Below are 19,866 nucleotides of genomic sequence, written 5' to 3'. Positions count from 1 at the left end.
GATGATGAAATTAGAGAGGTTAGTGAAGATGGTGAAATTGAAGAGATCTTTAATGAACCTTTGCCTGAAGGTGAATATGTCAATGACTCAACTCTTTACAAAGACAAATTGTTTAACGGCAAGTGTTTCTGATTTTTTCAATTGGGGCTACAGTTTCTGATTTTTTTTCAATTGGAGCTAGAATAGGGGGATGACAGAGAAAATGTTGGAGTGAGAAAGATGAAAGAGGAAGGGTTGAGAGGAATGAGAGAGGTGAGTAAGGGTTTGAGGATTTCTTTTTTTTTAGTTTTGAGAATGAAAATTATTAAAATACCCTTAACCTTAAAACTTAGAATTCATGATATATAAGGGTATTTTTGTCTACTAAAACCCGGTACACATTGCTAAAATGTATATATACTTTGATTGTTTAAACTAAATTTTTCTTAACTCTACCTAGCCGCCTTTTCTTATTGAAAATCAATTATTCAATCATTAATGTTCTCACCAAAATCTAACGCGCTGAAGGACTTTTTCATATTTGCGTCGTTGACTCTGCGCTTCCATATTCAGATCAGAACTTCCCGTTTGGCGTTACCTTTTCATTGGACCCGACTTATAGATTTTCTGTTCAAAGGCCAAAATTTGTATTGGTCGCCAATTAGAATAAGGAATATCATATCGGTCTAAATGATATTCAACCCAACATTTTTAAATAAACTTTCGCATTTAAACCTTAAAAGTAAAAGAAAAAATGATGGAAAAAAATTCCATTAAATATTTGCAACAAAAATTAATATTCATTCACAAATAAATATTTTGTAATAATACTATAATAAGAAGAAGTACCAATAGAATACCTTCCTTTCATATCTAACAATTTTACTTTTAAGCTTTTCTTACACTCCTTTTCTTTTTTAGCTTATACTCCCTCTTTCCTTTGATTTTGTAAAAAAAGTGTAGAGGGCTAAATTGCTTTTCTTTCTCCTTGAAAATCACAAAGATAAAACTCGATTTTTAATTATGTTATCATGTTGAGAAACTTGACATATTTTCATTTATAACCAGTTCTTCCTACAAGTAGTACTTTTGGCCATATGGAACCGCGTCCTACATTTCAATCTGCTTAAGCAGTTTCCTCTTTCCTTCTCACAACAATACTGTTTCAAGTCGGTGTTCTTCATCATCATTCGTTTACTTTTACGTTTCCACATAAAAAAGTGCTCAATCACAATCCCTTCTGTTTGCTCACTAAAAGCATCGGGATCCTTATAACCATGATCACAAAGGAATGTTTTTTTCAACATGAAACTTAGCTTACTTCAAAGTACAGTTCTCATTTTCCTATTTGCCTCAAATTAAAGGTACTGTATTTTCATTTTCCATTTATACATTATAAACCTTACAACGGTATTTGGCAATAGGGGCTATCTGCACTTCACAATTTGGCAAGTTTGTTTGGCCCCTGGCCATAGATTTTGCTTTGTGATACTTGATTGTAAGTTTCCCAAATCCTTTCTGAACAGGGTTTAAGACATGTCGTACGTTAGACTCTTCATTGTTGCAACAAATTAATTTTGATTTTAATTATTTAAATATGATTTATTTCCCAAGATAAAGTAAAAGTTATGAACTTTTGGATAAGGATAATTAGAAACATGACTTTCATACTTAGTACATTAACCAATTATGAAAGAAACAGAACTATTTTGCAAGAACTTAGCAGCCAACTAGTATCTCAAACATTCCTTTTTCTTAAAAAGTAGTACATAAACTAACTTTACTAATCGTGTTGAATATTAGAAGTTCAAATAATTGATTGGAAAAATAAGGAAAGTTAGAAAGCAATGAATGAAATGGAATTATCTACATTTCCATCCATCCTTAATATTTTCATGTCTAATGTGAGATTAAAATAAAGTTAGATTGCTTTATAAACAGTTTAAACAACACAAATTCAGCACCTTCTCAACTAAGCTACAAGTGGAAAACCCTCTTTACATTCAACCAAAAGTTGACCTTCCAAACACAAACACTTGCTAAATTACTGAAGAAGTATGCAAAGTTTTATAATTGATTTTATTTTTCAATTGATATGGAAGGTATGTTTGAGATGTTTTGTAAGAAGTATGCAAATGAAATCCTTTTCTTATTCATTATTCATAAACATTCTTTTGCAACTGTGTTCTTGACTTTTGCACCAAGTTTAACAAACAGAAGAAAACACAATGTCACTGATATTATTTCATATTTGTGTTAGCTCTGTAGCTTAGCTTACCTGGACATTGAAGAAGATCATGACAATGCAAATCTCAGGTAACAAGTTTGAAAGAGCACCAAGCATTCGACAGCTGTTTCCACCCAAAAATCTTGAGGAAAGAAATGGACTTGACAAATACTCCGTTCAGTCCATCAACCATCAATCTAACACGCCAGAAAACATAGCCCATGGGTTCTATGGTTCAAAACCACTTCTGTTAAAAGATGTGCCTCCTAGCCCCAGAAATTCCACATCTTCTCTTCCTTCCAATGCCATTGAACATACTGTACCTGTACATCAACAAATTGATCCCTCAAGTTCTTCGGAATCCTCCTCAAGTTCATTTCCTGCCTTTCGTAAGTTCAACATGCTGGCAGTATATTATTTAAAGTTTTGTACTCCATGATCCATTACTTAAGCATCTTAGGTACTCATTGTTTCTATAGTATAAATTTATAAGAATAGTGTAGCACTCTGCCTGCTGTGGTAAGGAATTAGTGGTTAAAATGTGTTAATATTCCATGTTTGCACGACAGGAGATAAAAGGCCAATGGATCTTCGCGAGTATTTGCCCTTATATAGAGCTGCTTTGAAAGGAGACTGGGAGAAGGCCAATGAGTTCCTAAATTTGCATCCAGGTGCGGAGAATGCCAGGATTTCAAAAGGGATGGAAACAGCTCTTCATATTTCAGCTGGGGCTCGACACACCAAATTTGTGGAGGAACTGGTCAAAAGAATGAGAATTAAGGACCTGGAAATTCAAAACAAAGATAAGAACACTGCACTTTGTTTTGCTGCTGCATCTGGGGTTACCAAGATAGCAAAGCTAATGGTGGAAAGGAATATAAACTTACCTGGAATACGAGGTAGTGAAGGGGTGACACCACTTTATGTAGCCACATTACTGGGCCAAAGGGACATGGTTTGGTATCTCTATTCAGTGACCGATCATGAGATTCTAAAAACAGAAGACTATTTCAGTCTACTGATTGCTGCTATATCAACAGATTTATATGGTAACTTTCGAAAACTGGCTATGACTCCTTTTAAGAGACTTAGAAGTGATAATTAATCATTCATGAACTTGGTTTCTCAGATTTTGCCTTACATATACTGGAGTGTCGACCACAATTAGCGATTTGTCATGGCTTGAATGGGGAGACAGCTTTACATGTGTTGGCAAAAAAGCCTTCATCATTTCGTAGTGGCATTCAACTAGACATCTGGGAAAGATGCATCTATCCATGTGGGTATCACACCATGAAACTGTGAAAATGTCGCATTTTATGAGATCTTCTTACCTTATGCTTTGAGTGTCATCTTTATAAAGTGCTTATGTAGAAAGATTGTTTGGTTTGTCTTTTGCAACTCGTATTTATAATTCAAACACTATACATCTAGATGAAGTGTCAATGACCATTAAAGAAAATGAGTCCAATTAGAAGTTCTATTTTCAAAGGAATGACACAGTGAAATTTCTTGAAGGGATCCGAGTCAAACTAACAACTGAGTACAAATGCCAGTCAAACAACTCGCAATCCCAGGCGCCTTCAACCTTTCAAGGTATGTTATATTTTGTCTGCTGCGAAATATATGGGGCATCATTCACAAAGAAACGAGCTTTCATATTCAGAGGAAGCTTTTGTATGAAGTGTTTTTTTTCTCACATTCATGATACATCACTAGAAAGATGATTGTTAAACTAAGATAGCTTAAACTATATAGACATAAAACAAAACCATAACATGAAAATAGAAGAGTAATGAAGAGAAACAAAACAACTTATATATTTTCTGCATAACCACATTGTATTACATACTGTAAATTATATTTTAGGCCAAATACATTCGAAATAACAGTCAATATATTTAAGAGTACAAAACTGTGTAATCATAGTAAGTTCATGACTGAGCTTTACCACTGACAAACAAACTAACTAAAGTAAACATAATTACAACAGTAGGGCCCTGTAGTACAGCTTGAGACATGAGCCAAATCCTCATAAGGATTAACACCACCTCCAACCTAAAAACTTAAGACAATAGATTTGTGAGTTTTTTCCTTAAATGATGTTTAACTTTCTCATTTCTATTCAATATGGAACTTGGACTTACACTTGGATTCCCTAAGATCTTGTCTAAGATTTAAGTCTTTCCAAAATCTTTGTATTTTATAGATTCCCTAAAACTCTTGCATAAGATTTAAGTCTTTCCAAAATCTTTGTAATTCATAGATCTTGATTTGAAGAGGTTGCTGTAGAGTGTACTATGCTTCAGCTGAACAACTGCATCTTTCTTCTTAGAGTTCCGTGTGAACACTTGACTGCCACATGAAAAAACAGACTCGACTGTCCTTTTTGAGTCATAAATAGAACCATCATAATCATTATCAACATAACCTTCAATTCTTCCATATCCTTTGTAATACCAAATGATAAAATCAGCAGTACCTTTTACATATCTCAACACTCTTCTTGCCCACATCAAAGTTTGTCAAAATAGGTGAGAGCATGAACCTTGAAAGTAAACTAGCAGAGAACTTCTGATCTAGTGAAGTTGTAGTCTACTGAAGAAGGCAGCCAGCCAAGCTTCTGTATTGAGTTGCATCAGCCTCTCTATTGCCATCATTTTTGAACAACTTTTCATTTCCAAAAGGAGGAGTTGAAACAGGAATACAACTCTCCAATTTGAACGTTTTCAGCATGTCATTTGCATACTTTGTCTGGGGAAGAAAGATTTCATCATCAAGCTAATGCATTTCCATTTCCCAAAAAATACCCTAACACTCCAAGACCAGTGTATTCAAAAACTTGCAAAATGCTATTTTAAAATAGCCATTTTCATCAATATCATCACCGTAACCAACAAATCATCAACATAAAGTGACACCCTTATTTTCTACCCATTTTTGCCACAAACTTTCACGAACAGAGTGACTCATTAAGACTTTGTGAAGCCTATAAATTTTTTCTTTATGACTTGCAACAATAAAACCAACCAACAGGTTTCTTAACATAAATTTCTTCTTCCAAAACACCATATAAAAAAGCTGAATTGACATTCAACTATAAGATTTTCTATCCATATTGTGATGATAAAGCAACAATCAATGTTATTGTTTCATGCCTAGCAGTAGGTGCAAATGTATCACCTTAATCGACTCCATCCATTTGAGAATATCCCTTCAGAATGAGTCTAGTTTTATGTTTTTTAATAGAACCATTAGGATGCAAGTTTGTTCTATAAACCAATTTTACACAAATCAAATCATTCGTCCTCACAAATAACCTTTGCTCTTGAAGTTGCAATTTACTAACCATATCAGAAATAATTACTTTCTTGAGATTCCATGACTGTTCAATAGAGACAACTTTGGCTTCAAACTTTTTGGGTAGGTTAATCAACATTTTTTTTACAACCTTATTGCCCCCTACAACCTCACCATATAGCCTCATTTGACTCACCAAATGGGACACCTTTGAAGTGTACTCCTTGATCATTCTCCTCCATTTTCAGTATTTCAAACTCTCTTTTAAGATTCAAAAGCTTAATGGACCTTACCCTTTCATCATCTACATATCTTTCATTCACTTCATTCTATTTTTTCCTGATGCATAATCCGGTAACACCTTATCTGTAAAAGATGAATGTAACATAAGACAATCTTCTCCTTCTTCATAGTCTCCTCCTCTTGTTGCTTGTTTGAGCTATAGTAGGATTAACTCTCGATGATTTAGCTTTCTTATCTTGATTTGCATAATCCCATAAGCCATACTTTAAACATCGTTGCGTTTTGACAACCCATATATGATAATTGAGGAACAACAAAATCAACATTGCTGCCTAAAGCCATCTGATCTCTCACCAGGGTTCAAAATCTACTCTCAATTTATTATTTTTCCAAAAGAGCACTGCTCTAGATACCATTCCTAAACGAAGATAGCTTAAACTATATAAACTTAAAACAAATAATATATAATGTGAAAAGAGAATGGTGAAGAGAAACAAAATAGTTTTTGCAATTGCTGCCCAACCATATTGTATTTCATACTCGAATTGTATTTAAGGTCAAATACAGGAGAAATGACTGTCCATCATCATACCTATACATCCTGTCAACAAAATGTTTTGTACCCACTACATTTAAGAGTACAAATATGTCCAAAATCAGAGTAAATATATGCCAAAACATTACCACTTACAAAAATAAACTATCTGAAACAAGTAAACATAATTAAATAGTAAAAACAGAAGATTCTTACGGCCCATTAATTTAACAATGATCTGGCAATCATTCTCAAACCTCTTTCAGTAATAACACTAAAAAACAACAAAAATAAATCTTGCTGGGAATGGATTAATATAGGTCAATATATAGACATCGACAATGATATTTCCATGGTCACCAACAGTCATGAATATTCAACATAAATGAGATATTGCTTCTCCATTATGTCTATGAATCTGTCGTGGGATGCATTGCTAAACTATGTATTATTATTGGATTGAAGTTGCAGACCTACTGGTGACTGGACTCTGTCGTGCAGTAAAATATCTTGGTATGCTGCCAACTTGGTTGTCTCACTTCAGTTGACTTTGACTTGAGCTAATTTGCTGTACTTATAGTGCCAGGATTTGAAACAGTTCAGAAGAAAAAGATATTGAACTTACAGGCTCTAAAGTTAGTGCAACATCTTTGGGAAGTAATAGAGTCATCAGACGAAATATATGGAGACTTGATTAAAAGCCCTTTGTCAAGGCCCCTATTTATTGCTGCTGAATTTGGAATACCTGAGATTGTAATTGAGCTTCTTCACTCATATCCCGATCTCCTTTGGAAAGTTGACAGCCAAAATAGAAGTTTTTTTCACATTGCAATCGTGTATCGTCAGGAAAAAATATTTAACATGATTTATGAAATAGGGGCACATAAGGATCTGATAACTTCTTATAGAGACAATAACAATCACAACATACTGCATTTGGCAGGAAAATTGGCACCTTCAGATCAACTTCATGTTGTATCTGGTGCAGCACTGCAGATGCAAAGGGAATTATTGTGGTTCAAGGTCATTTTTCAATCTTCATTCTGGAGTCAGCTTTCTCAGTTTAGTTGCTCATTGAGTATCTAAGGTTATTTTGAAACACTTCATTTCTTGAATTTACAGGAGGTGGAAAAGATCATACAGCCTCTATTGAAGGAGATGAAGGATTCTGAAGGTAGGACGCCTCAAATGCTATTTACCGAAGAACACAAGGGGTTGGCCAAAGAAGGAGAAAAATGGCTGAAGAACACTGCTTCATCATGCATGCTAGTTTCAACTCTTATTACCACTGTGATGTTTGCAGCAATCTTTACAGTACCAGGTGGGAACAAGAACAATGGATATCCTATTTTTATGCACACTACATCCTTCAAAGTTTTTGCAGTCTCAGATGCTATTGGATTATTCTCATCAGTAGTATCTATATTGATGTTTTTGTCAATACTCACATCAAGGTATGCACAGGAGGATTTCCTTGTGTCACTGCCTAAAAGGTTGAGTGTTGGCATTGCGACCCTTTTCTTCTCCATCATTACAATGCTCATAGCTTTTGGTGCAACATTTTTCATTGTACTTGGCCATCAATTGGCATGGATTTTCATTCCAATAACCCTAGTTGCATGTATCCCAGCAATATTGTTTGCCTTTTTACAGTTTCCTCTTCTTGTGGATACAATCTCTTGTACATATGGAGTTGGTGTATTTTCTCGTTGAGAAATTTGGTAAATAATATTCATCCTAAGTGATTGAATTAATCTGGCCACATCTCAAACTCAGGTCATATTCTTTACCAATAACAGCACACTCGTAATATCCAACATTTATGGAAGAAGGGAAGCTCTAGTTGTAGCAGTTACGTTGCTAATATAGATGCAATTATACTGTTATAAATAATGTTTAAGCCTTTGATTTCCAAATAATGCTTTTACCTTCCACCACTGTAATATCAATTCTTTCATATTTTCTACAAGAAAATGGGCATTTAGCAATGACATAAAATTGATGTTAAAAAGAAAAACACTAAAAGACTATTAGCATTGATTTTGTGTTGAACCTGTTATATGTAACGTTAAAATTATAAACACTAATTTGTTAATAGATTTATTTGAAAGTCAACTCTAATTAATGTCAACTTTACTAATGTTAATTCATCACTAATTTTAAATTAAATAGTTAATTAATTAAAAAGTTTAGTCCAAGACATTTTTATTTTAAAATTTATTTAATTTAGTTTCAACTTTAACTAACGCTAAATAAAACTTATTCTTAATATTAATTTAATTAACCTGTGCAACACTAATTATAATAACTTTATAAACATCTTCATATAGTATAACCATATTTATTTAATCATTTTTTATAGTTAGCATTTATTTAATCGATTTTAATTTAAATAAATAAAATATTTAAAATAAATAAAGTTATCATTTCTATGCTAATTTTATTTATTTTAATTTTAAAAAAATAATATCATCATTCAAAAACAAATACTAATTTTATTTATTTTAATTCTTATACAATTAATGTAAACTTAGCCTATACTAATTTAAATAAATATAAATATTATAAATAAAATAAGATTAATATCAGTAAACCGATCCTAATATTATTTATGTTTATTAGTGTTTATTAAATTAATATTAACATAAATATTTATTGAATAATATTTTTATAATAATATGTTTTTTTCATTTTTTTTATTTTAACATAATTAAATTTACACTAATTCAACAATAACACAAATATTTATTTATTAAAAAACATAAAAGTAATTTTATATTTTTAAATTTTTTTTAAATTAATCTTTTATACAGACCTTTAGAGTGTTATGATTTTGTCAACTAGGAATTAACTTTATGTTTTGAATTGTGTAAGTGTGACTAATCCTTTTGCAATAGTTAATTCATCTGCATAATTTCGAATCTTTTAAGATGGTGGTAGGGACCACAATAAGAACTATCCAATTACTGAACTTTAATCAGAAAATAGATGTGCACAGAAGTCAACATAGAAAACCAGACCATTGAGAAAACACTATAAGGTTTGTTAGAGAAAAGAAAAGGTCAATATAATTCATCTGATTCTGTAAAATAATGAAACAAAAAGAAGATAGCAAGTTAGATTAGTATTCCTTGAACTGGCAAAATTGTAACAGTTAAATACATATTCTTTATTGACTATGGTTTAAACTAGTTTTAGTCCAGTTTTCATTGATTTTTTTTTTTAATTTTGATCATTTTCACCAATCGATTTTCTAATTTATATGAATTACCTTTCATTCACTGAATTTCTGTCCTACCAACAGATTAAGTTTCATTTTCAAAGAATTATATAATTAACACAAGTCAATTATTCATTCAAAGTAGTAGTTGTGTCCACACAAATGTCTTCCCTATATGCATTGTTATTATAATTAAAGTAATATATACTATTAATATTGCTTTTAAAACAGAATTATGATGATATTATGCAATATTACATCATAATGTATATAATTATATTTTTATGGTATCTACTTTAATTTTTTTTTATAATTGTATGATATTATACTAGTAGTAATATATAATATTTTAGAACAGAAAATAGAATGGTTGAGTAGGGCAAGTAAATAATAATAATAATAGTAATGAAATAACTTCTCCTTTCTAAAAACTTATAACTAATAGTTTCCATTTGTATAAAAAGATATTTCTATAAAAAAAACCAATAAAAAAAGTAACACGAGTTAAAATAGTATTATTAAAAAAATATATTATGAATGGTGCCAATGCATACTTTGTATGTATATACTGAAGGATTAGTGATTCCTCTAACTGAACAAAGATTTTGCTCTACAATGGCTAATTTAGATCACTGTTATTGCTCTGAAAACAGTCTTTAACCTAATAATAACAAACATCTTTCTTCTAACGCGCTTTGAACTTTCAAAGTACATTATCAGCTTAATTTCCCAACAATGTTTGGTTAATTATATACAATTATGTGATAAAGAAAACAAGTTTTCAACACGGAGAAGGGAGAATGAAAACAAAACTTATAACAGTGAGAATTTCATAAAACAGATTTTATTAAACAAGTTTGTTTATTTTTTAATTTTAGAAAACAGAAAATTGTTTCAGAGAAACAGTAAACAAACAAGCTTGTAACCTTTTCAAATCTTTCATTATTTTTTCCGACAAACCCTACTGTTTCCATATTCTCTCTCTTTTATATGTCTCTATTTTTTTTCTAGTTTCTTGTTCTTCATGTGCCCCGGACCTTCATTGATTTTCACATTCAATTTTTCTTTTTTCTTTTTGCTTTTTGTTTGTCCTTCTCTCTATTGTTTATTGAAGCTCACAAGTAGCTTCTCGTTTGTAAGGAGTCTTATTTATTTATATTATAACAGTGGACTTGATCTGAATAAGAAAAGTTGACCAGCTACAAGTGAAAAAGGATAAAATCTTTCTTTGCAAGAGAGCAAAACCAGTTCGATTATTTCTTACACCAGCAATACAATGGCATCTGCAAAACTTGTCAGATTGGCCAATCACATGTCCAGCACAAGAAAAATTCACAGTACTGCCAAAAGAATGAGCTCAAATTGGAGAGATCATATGAAAAAGGAGTTAGAAAATGGACACAGTGGAAAGCAAGAACAAAGTCACCACCCAGTTTGCATATACAGGGTTCCGTATAACATGAGAAAGGTCGAACCAAAAGCCTACAGACCCAACAACATCTCCATCGGTCCCTGTCACCATGGAGCACCCCACTTGAGAAACATGGAGGCTCTCAAGAAAAGGTTCTATATCAGCCTCTTCAACAATGATGCAAATGCAGCCAAGCTAGACCAGGCTTTTGAGTTCCTAGAGGAACAAGAAACCAACGTTCGAAGATGTTACAACGAGGACATCAAATTGAGTAGTGACGAGTTTCTACAAATGATGCTAGTTGACGGTTCTTTCATTGTTCAGCTCTTGAGGGATCTATCAGCGAATGAATTCGGAAAAGTCCGTTCTCTCAGCCCATGGATGTTGCCCATCATTCGTCGCGAGATGATAATGCTTGAAAACCAGCTTCCCATGTTTGTTTTGAGCAAGCTGTTTGAGTTAACTAGTGTTGATTCTGCTCCTTCGGGACATAATAACTGTCTCCAAGATCTTGCTCTTCGATTCTTTTATCCTTTGCTGCAGGTGGATTCGGATTATACACTGGATACTAAGAAAGCAGGTGAGTTAAGAGGGCTTCACTTCCTCGATCTTCTTAGGTCAGCCATTAGGCCAGATCTTAAGGGAGAAAAACCAAGAGACTTTCAACCTCACATGATTCGTTCTGTAACGGAGCTAATAGAGGCTGGTGTGAAGATCAAAGCAGATGAGAGTAAACAGTTGCTTGACATAAGCTTTGGGAAAAAATGGGGTTTTCTGACAAGACAACTCACTATTCCTCCGTTGTACATAAATGACCACAGAGGCACTGTGTTTCGTAACATAGTTGCTTTTGAGAACTGTCACAAGGATTGCAACCCTGATGTTACAACCTACTTGTTTTTCTTCAACGGACTCATCAACTCTGCAGGTGATGTCTCTCTTCTTCATTACAAAGGGGTGCTTCACCATTCTCTTGGCAATGATAACACTGTCTCTGAACTAATCAACAACGTCACCAAAGAAATTGTTCGGGACAAAAATGAGTCCTACTTGTACAAAGTGGTCAATGGCGCAAACTCGTACTTTGCTTCCTTCTATGCGAGAAAAAGAGCTTCTTTAGTGCATCACTATTTAACCAGCTGGGTGGTGGGGGTTTCAACAGTTGGTGCGTTGTTGGCTCTTTACTTCACTTTCATTCAGACCGTGTGTTCATTTGCAGATTCAATCGAAGCCTTTAAAAACCAAAGCTTTAGATCTGCCTTTATAGATGTTTTTTGTATACCAGTTCGTGGCGTTCCTACCAATGATAAAAGTGAAAAATAGTAAAACTGAAGATGCTGCAATAAAACTAAAAAGGTGAATACAAATTTGATGCTCTGCAGGAAAATCTGAGATTTGTACAAGGAAGTTTGTTGTTGCTCTGAATGAGATAGCTCTGTCTGTAATTGCTTGAATTAGTTTTGGTCTAATAATAAAAGAATCGTTCTCCTGCACCTCTCTCGTTGCTGCTTGCACCTCCAATCTCAAAATGACAAACATAACCTTTGACTAAAATAGATTTTACCAAAGTAATTTTTTTTCTTACTTTTTCTTCTCTTTAAATATGGGTTGTCCTAGCCGCTGCACTCCCTTATCCAACCCTGAGACAGTGCCTCCTTCCTTTACTTTTTTGTTCTTCTTCTCATTTTCACGTTTTCTCTCCTCTCCTCCGTTGCTTATTTGTTGGTTGAATAGTTCTACTTAAAAACAACTCTTTAGAACAAGACATATTTTACTATTAGTTTTTAGTTCATGGCGTATAGTATTATACTATTTAAAATGGTAATTTCTTTTGCTTTATTTTTATGCAACTAGCTCGAGAAAGTTATCAGCTTGTTCATGTACAAATATAATGGTTAAAATTTATAAAAAGAAATCATAAAACAACACCAAAATTGTTAGCAGATCCACGTAGTTCTTCTTAACAGGCCTAACGACATGTCAGTAGTTGGCACTTTTTAAAATATGCATAGGAATAAGTTCCCATGTTATACAGAAGTGATATTGTTTGTAGTCTGAGCACCTTGAGACAGAATCAAAGTTTTGTTGTACTTATTCTTCTTGTTTGGCCAAAGAAACCTCAGTACAAGGAGAAGATAACTTTGTTTCTTAATTACCTGTATCGATGTGTGTGAGACTAGTTAAGACAAACTTATATCTTCGTTGCTCGTTCAACTTGGAAAGTCAACAAAAATAACAAATAATAAGCGACAGTAAAATCTAGATAAAATCTTTTCTAAATAAATAATATTTATAAAAATAAAGAAGAGAGCAATGATTTTATCTTGTGCATATAGGTGGAGAGAAGTTACTTTTGGAGAAAAGAAAAAAACTTATATCTTATATATTGGACTTCTCCCTATTATATATATTCTCCATGTTGACGACGAGAAACTAGTTACTCTAGTAAGACCACTCTTTGTCTGCATGGAAGAAGGGTGTGTTTGTGCTTTCCATTGTGTGATTTTCAGTAACATTACTAAGACACGGTTAAGTGAGACTCGAAGTCTCACATTAAATAGAAATGAGAAAGTATAACATTGTATAAAAGTAAAAAATAGATTAAGTCATTGTATTAAGATTTTAGATAAAGAGTGGTGTTAATCCTTTACATGATTAGATTGATATTTCATTGATGTTTATATTTCTTTAGTGAACATTCTTCTTGATAGACGAATTGTTTTGTCAAGACGAATTGTTTTGTCTTGTATCATGTGGTATTATTTTCTTCAATTTTAGTTCTCTTCCTACCAATCAACTGAAAACAGTTTGCTGCATGCTCTGTTGCAATTTCTGCATATCACATCCTCTTCTTATATGCCTTCCCATAAATCATTGACATTCCTCGTATAAAAAAATGCAGAAGGTAAACTAGGTTCAATGTTGCATTTCCACCATATATATTCCTCCATATATGACGATCCTTCCCTTCGATTAGATAAATGTTCCATCAACAAATTCCGATTTTCTTTTAATGCACAATCAAGTCCTTAGCATCAATGGGCAAATATTTGATCTCAACATGCTCAAATTCTTCCTCAATATATGGTTGTTGATCATCAAATTGTTGCACACTTTAAACATTTTGTTGCACACTCTCATCGTCTCGTAATATAGCTTTGTGTTACTCCTTTCTCTAACGTGAAGTCATAATCGTCCTTTTTGTTGAACAAAAAAGTTTGAATTTCATCGTAATTATCATCCTAAATATTAGACTCAACGGAAAAATATATGGTGTCATGAAAATTTTCATCTATAGTAGTAAATATTTGTTTGGTTTATTTATAGCACTCATCATTTATAGTATCAGCATAGCTTAGGAACACACCTTTCAGCTTTAAGAGATAACTTACTTTTTTGATGCTCGTGTAATTGAACATAAGTCACACAATAAAAAACTCTATGTTAATTTAACAATTTTAAGACTTATTAATGTATCTTTAAGAGGTTGAATAAGTGTTTTATACTCAAGAGACCTGGATAGTGTTTGATTGATAGAGTGTACTATATATGTGAGAGCTTCTTCACAATATATTGATGGCATTTGAGCTACAATCAATGCAGCTTGACCCACCTCCAATAGATTATGGTTCTTTCAATCCACCACCTCATTCTGTTGTGGCATATTTAGATAGGATCTTTGACGACCAATTCATTTGAATGCTAGAAAATGTTAAAGTTTTGATGCATATATCCCCCTCCATGGTCTTTGCATAATACATGAACTTGTGATTTGTAACAAGTCTTAATCATTTTGCAAAAATTTTAAAATAGTATTCTAACTTCACTTTTAAAAAACATAACAAAGTCATGTACAATTATCAATAACCATCACAAACCACATTGAACCATCCAACTTTTAAAGGAAATTATGAATTTTATTTGAAATTAAAGAAAAATGAGTTTTTGACTCTTTGCAAGCTCACAGACATCATAATATTTGAAATATCAATTTAATCAAATGCATTTGGAAATACTTTTCTTTATGTAACCAAAAGATACATGTTCTAGACACGGTGTCCTTCTCGATCTTGTCCTCTATCTTGAATGTTTTGAGTCTCTCCCTTTATTTAAAGGTGACCCTTCTTTCTTCTTCTTCTCCTGTTATGTCTCATGAGATCCAAAAACTCTTCAGTAGATCCTTGAACTTTTCAATCGCAAATTCTGTATTCTTAAAGTTGTTGGTTAACAATCTCAAGATCTCAACTAGCGTCTCTCCATTTATATTTAGCTAGTTCATCATGGTTTTACCTGAGTTATGTACTCGGACACTCTTTCAGTCTCCTTTATGCACTCCAACTTGTCCATTTTTGAAGTTAGGTTTGTTTCAATATGTTATCCCCTTTATACACCTTCAACAATATTTTTCATTGATAACTTCTATATTTTCATATTAAAGTTTATTACACTCTCTTAACATTTTTGTTTATTTTATCTTTTAACTTTAACTTAGATTTTTGTAATTTTTAGGTTCAATTCATCCAATAAGAAACTATTGATAACTAACATTCGTGGATAAAAAAAATGTTTTGTATTCTAAAGATATCTGATCTCCTCTTTATTCCATTTTTTTGATATATTTTTTAGATGTTTCTCATATACTCCTTTTAGGACAAGAAAATCCTTTGCTCAGGTTGTTGTAAATGTTCAAAACACTCTTAACTACCTTATCAAACCCTCAAGATAGAAATTGTTCTGGTTTCCTTCTGTTTTTTTTTTTTGATCCTGAATATTATAAAAAAGATATAATTGGATCATGGAAGAGCAAACAGTCATGAAAGAAGGGCAAAGGTAAGTAGTAATGTAGCAGAAAACCAAGACTATGATAGGGGAGAGAGGGAAATTTTATTTAGAAGGAGTGAATACAGAAGGCACACAGAAAGAAAAAGCACAGAAGAAGGTAAGGGTCTTATTTAGTAGGACATGGACTATGTATGAGTAATCATAGCCTGTGAGAATGACCCCATGAGATATAATACAAGGAAAGCAAAGAGCACAGTTTGATAGTATGGTGATGAGAAGACCTAATGGGATCCAGTGAGGATCTCTTGTGCCTTTTTCTCAACATAGAGGGGAGGCTCAATCAAGCGGGAGGACTGAGCATCTGAAACAAAAATTCCAGCAAGTGAACCAGATGCGATGAGTTGTAGGACACCCTCAACGAAGATCTCAAGGGATATGTTACCCTTGTCGTTTGGATCAGTGCTGAAACCTGCCAAGAGCTTGTCAACACCGAAGGTGTCTATTAGGGTTTTGTGGAGGTTGACAAATTCGTGTGTGCTGGGGACTTTCTGATCGTAGTACTGGTAGTTGACCCAGTGAATACGGTTTGGATTAGCCTTGAACAACTGCTTGTAGTGGGAAAGGACAGGGTCTGAGGGTGCAATGGAGACCACGAGTCCACTGATTGTGGTTTGGAGGTAATCTATGACTTTGCCTATGCAGTAAGCAAAGTCATCTTCACTGGATTCGATGTGCTCATAGTTGATGTCAATGCCATCAATCACAGTTTCATGATGAAACTTGTAGAGCACTGATATTATCTCGTTCAGTGATTTCTTGGCATTATCAATCCATATTTCTTTGTCTTTAGGATTGAATGGAAAATCGGTGCCACGACCTCCAAGGCTTATTACCACCTTCACACCCTCGTAATCTGCCTTTAGTTCTCTGATACTTTTAGCGCTGAACTTTGTCACGTTCCAATTTGCACGGAAATTTCCCTTCCCTTGTTTCTTTCCGCTTCCATCCTCAACGTAATCATCTGAGGCAAAGGCCAAAATGAAGTGGAATTGTGGGATTCTTTTGTTGATGATTTCGACTGCGAAACCTTCAATGGGTGGGACATCCTTTGAACCGATAATGTATTCACGAAAAATAGGTTTCGGAGACATTCTGAGTTCTTAGTTCTCTTTGTTTTCTTGAATTGCTTTGATTTGTTTGAGGGATGGGATGAAGGATATCCTACACTTGACGCTATTTATAGAGCCAATTAGAGAATTAATAATTATTATCCGATGCACCGTCTCAGTTCGCTAGTTTTGTCACTCATCATTTTTTCTTCATTCGTCATTATCCTTTTCTCAGCATATACGTCATTAGTTAAAGATCAAATCAAATTCTGTTCACTCCTACAACTATACAGTAAAGAAGATTATCTCAATGATCAAATATTCAATCATCAACTTCTCTCATAAATTTCACAAAGCATTTTTCATTTCGTTCACACGGTGGTTGTTATGCTGTCTGTCTGTGATCTTATGCCACCTGCTTCGTATCTTCGATAGCAAGCTTAGTTATAACATCATATTTCGTTTTTCACAATAAAACTTTTGCTTCTGACTTCTGTATGTAATAAACAATATTATCTCGGTGACCATGTTCTCTCAAATTTATTTATTTTTGTTCCTTAAATCGATCTATGTGCCGTGTGTACTCATCGCGTATACATTATTTTCAGAATGTCAGGTTGTTGTTTCTGCATGACTTATTTTTATTTAGTCTATTTTGTTGTCTATAGTATTAAAAAAAAATAAGATAATAATATTTCACTTTAAAAATGCACAACACTTATTCCGTATATTAGTTTTTTTCATATTTAAGTGTCTTATGCAACCTTGAATGGCCTTAATATGATACTAAATAAGGTTTAGAATTTGGTCAAGTTCATCCCATGGTTGTTGCACATTTTAAAATATTTCGTCACACTTGTTTTAATATATTTTAAAGTCTTACTAAATGAAAAATTTATAGGTCCTGTTCTCTGGATAATACTACTGTAAAATTGAATTATTAATCCAAACAATATTACATACTTTCAATATATTTCTTCTTATATTGGATTACATACTTCCAAGACATAAAATCCTTGAGTTTTTCAAATTCTAAAAACTCAAAAATTTCAAGATCGGAAACATGACACACTCTGCTACCGCGTGGGTACCTCTAGCAACACTACGTCGCTGTCACCTTCGCCTGCCACCGCAACACTGTCTACACTCCACTTTTCGTGAGCTCTGAATCAAGAGGCTTTTACGATTCTCACCGCTACGAGAACGCCCTTATTGCGCCTTTGTCGCGCTTGGTTCAACGAACTCGAGCCCCTCCTCCCTACGACCACCGCGCCAGAACCTGAGGAAGAGATAGGAGAAAACAGAGCCTCCAGCTTGCGAAATGAAGCAAGGTCAAAAATGATATGGGGAAGGAGAAGTTTTTGAATGAAAAGAAAGAAAGGAGAAGACGAAGGTGGGTGCTCGTGCTCCCTTAATCTGTTTCTTGTGTGAGACGAAGAGCCTCAGGATTGAGTTTTGTCCGAGAGAAAGAGTGAACAAGGAATGAGAAGAACCCAAAACTAGGTTTGGCCGTGAAGGAAGAGAACCCAAAATTGGAAAAAAGACTGTGATTAGGGTTCTCTGAATCTTCTAAGGGAATTAACTAAAGCTTGGAAAAGAAAATTCTGATATAGAATTCAATTAGGGTTCAGCTTATTAGAGATTTAAGTTTTTATAATAGGATCTTAATTCTAATTAATTTTTAATTATGATATGGTGTTTTGATTTCATTCAAGTTTTTTAAATAGGTAATAAAACAAATCCAACTCAGTCGACCAAACTTTGTCACATTAGTAAAACTTGATAATGTCACTCTGCCACGCAATACATTTTTTAACATCGTCTAGTCAAATTAACGGCAAGGTCTAAATTGATTCAATTTTACACAATAAGGGACCTAATTGGGACCATTTAGAATACGGGGACCTATTTGAGAAAATCCTGCACAAATAGAAATGTTTGAGATAATTAAACCTTTTATATAGTGCCATCAAAATGGGTTGAAACCTGTGAGCCAACCCGGCTCACCACGGGTTTGAGCCGGGTTGGGTTGGAAAAAAATGCAAATTTTTTTATGCGAGCCAATTTTGACCCGGCGCACTAAGAACCCGACTCACACGGGTTGAACCCGTTGCGGGTTGGGTTGACTCACAAACCCACCTATTTTTTTCAATTAAATTAAATTAATTATTCAAATCCTATTTTTATTATTAAAATCAAATTAATTAAATTAATTATTCAAAATGCACCACCTTTACTTAACAATAGAGCCTTTCGCGCTGCTGTCTTTCCAAAAGTTTTCCTCTATAAATAAAACCCTAAGATTATAGATTGGATGATATTATAGATGGAGATAAAGAAGAAGATGCTTCAAGAGAGCATAGTACTGTGAATTTATCCATTCAAGACTCCAATTTAATAGATGGATAATATTATAGAGGAATATATCATTTGTTTTATCTTGTTTTTAGACTTATTTACAAGCATGACAATTTTATCTTGTATTATATATTTTTCTTAACGGCTACATGTAGTTTCTTCATCAAACGGTTATGTATGTCTCATTAAAATAAATTGGCAAAATTTTATGCTTGATAGTTTATAATATATATAACAATATATTTCTTTTGTTTCATTTTCTTTTATATCAATTGGTCCAATTATTAACCCACCAACTCGTGGTAGGTCGGGTCGGGTTTAAATTTTTTCGACTCATTAATAAATGAGCCGGATTGAGTTGACTCACTAAATGACCAACCTGTAGTAGGTCAGGTCGAGTCAGACCGCGGATCGCGTTACCCATTTTGATAGCTCTACTTTTATATAATATGATATCCAAAATCAATTTATAACTTCATATGGAGGAATTCGAATGTATATAGACGGCATTACAGTACAATAAATAAGGAAATGAAATATTTTTAAATCTGTAACAACCATTGGATGAACTTGACCAAGACCTGGCAGATATTTTTTTTTATTTGGGACTCTTCAATTTATAGTCTATTTGCCAAAATAGACAATTATATAAAAAAGAGTTTTTTTTCCACTACTATGGGGAACAAATACAATCCCTATACA

The 19,866-nt window shown here is 33.3% G+C and overlaps 3 protein-coding genes across 5 annotated transcripts; 2 read left to right on the top strand and 1 right to left on the bottom strand.

Moving 5' to 3' along the window:
* The first annotated feature begins 1,034 nt into the window (after positions 1-1,034).
* LOC108330132 (uncharacterized) lies at positions 1,035-8,038 on the top strand. Of its 3 annotated transcripts, none has more exons than XM_052875812.1 (8): positions 1,035-1,343; positions 2,240-2,595; positions 2,776-3,255; positions 3,336-3,485; positions 3,725-3,802; positions 6,756-6,797; positions 6,865-7,307; positions 7,407-8,038. In XM_052875812.1, the coding sequence occupies exons 2-8, from the start codon at positions 2,277-2,279 to the stop codon at positions 7,995-7,997; spliced, it is 2,103 nt and encodes a 700-aa protein (XP_052731772.1). In that variant the 5' UTR covers positions 1,035-1,343; positions 2,240-2,276; the 3' UTR covers positions 7,998-8,038. The 3 variants fall into 3 exon arrangements, with proteins under 3 accessions (XP_052731772.1, XP_052731770.1, XP_052731771.1); XM_052875810.1 differs by having other exon boundaries at positions 6,750-6,797; XM_052875811.1 differs by lacking the exon at positions 1,035-1,343 and adding an exon at positions 1,370-1,477 and having other exon boundaries at positions 6,750-6,797.
* A 2,743-nt stretch (positions 8,039-10,781) lies between these two features.
* On the top strand, positions 10,782-12,317 carry LOC108330131 (UPF0481 protein At3g47200). Its single transcript, XM_017564642.2, has one exon. The coding sequence runs from the start codon at positions 10,817-10,819 to the stop codon at positions 12,236-12,238; it is 1,422 nt and encodes a 473-aa protein (XP_017420131.2). The 5' UTR covers positions 10,782-10,816; the 3' UTR covers positions 12,239-12,317.
* A 3,661-nt stretch (positions 12,318-15,978) lies between these two features.
* On the bottom strand, positions 15,979-16,848 carry LOC108330130 (chitinase 2). The gene has a single exon (XM_052875973.1). It carries the CDS (start codon positions 16,846-16,848, stop codon positions 15,979-15,981), a length of 870 nt encoding a protein of 289 aa, XP_052731933.1.
* Between the last annotated feature and the right edge of the window lie 3,018 nt (positions 16,849-19,866).

Source organism: Vigna angularis, chromosome 4, assembly GCF_016808095.1.
Source record: "Vigna angularis cultivar LongXiaoDou No.4 chromosome 4, ASM1680809v1, whole genome shotgun sequence".
In the NCBI taxonomy this organism is placed as follows: domain Eukaryota; kingdom Viridiplantae; phylum Streptophyta; class Magnoliopsida; order Fabales; family Fabaceae; genus Vigna; species Vigna angularis.
The sequence above is the reverse complement of the archived record's forward strand: the minus strand, read 5'-3'. Positions and strand labels throughout refer to the sequence as shown.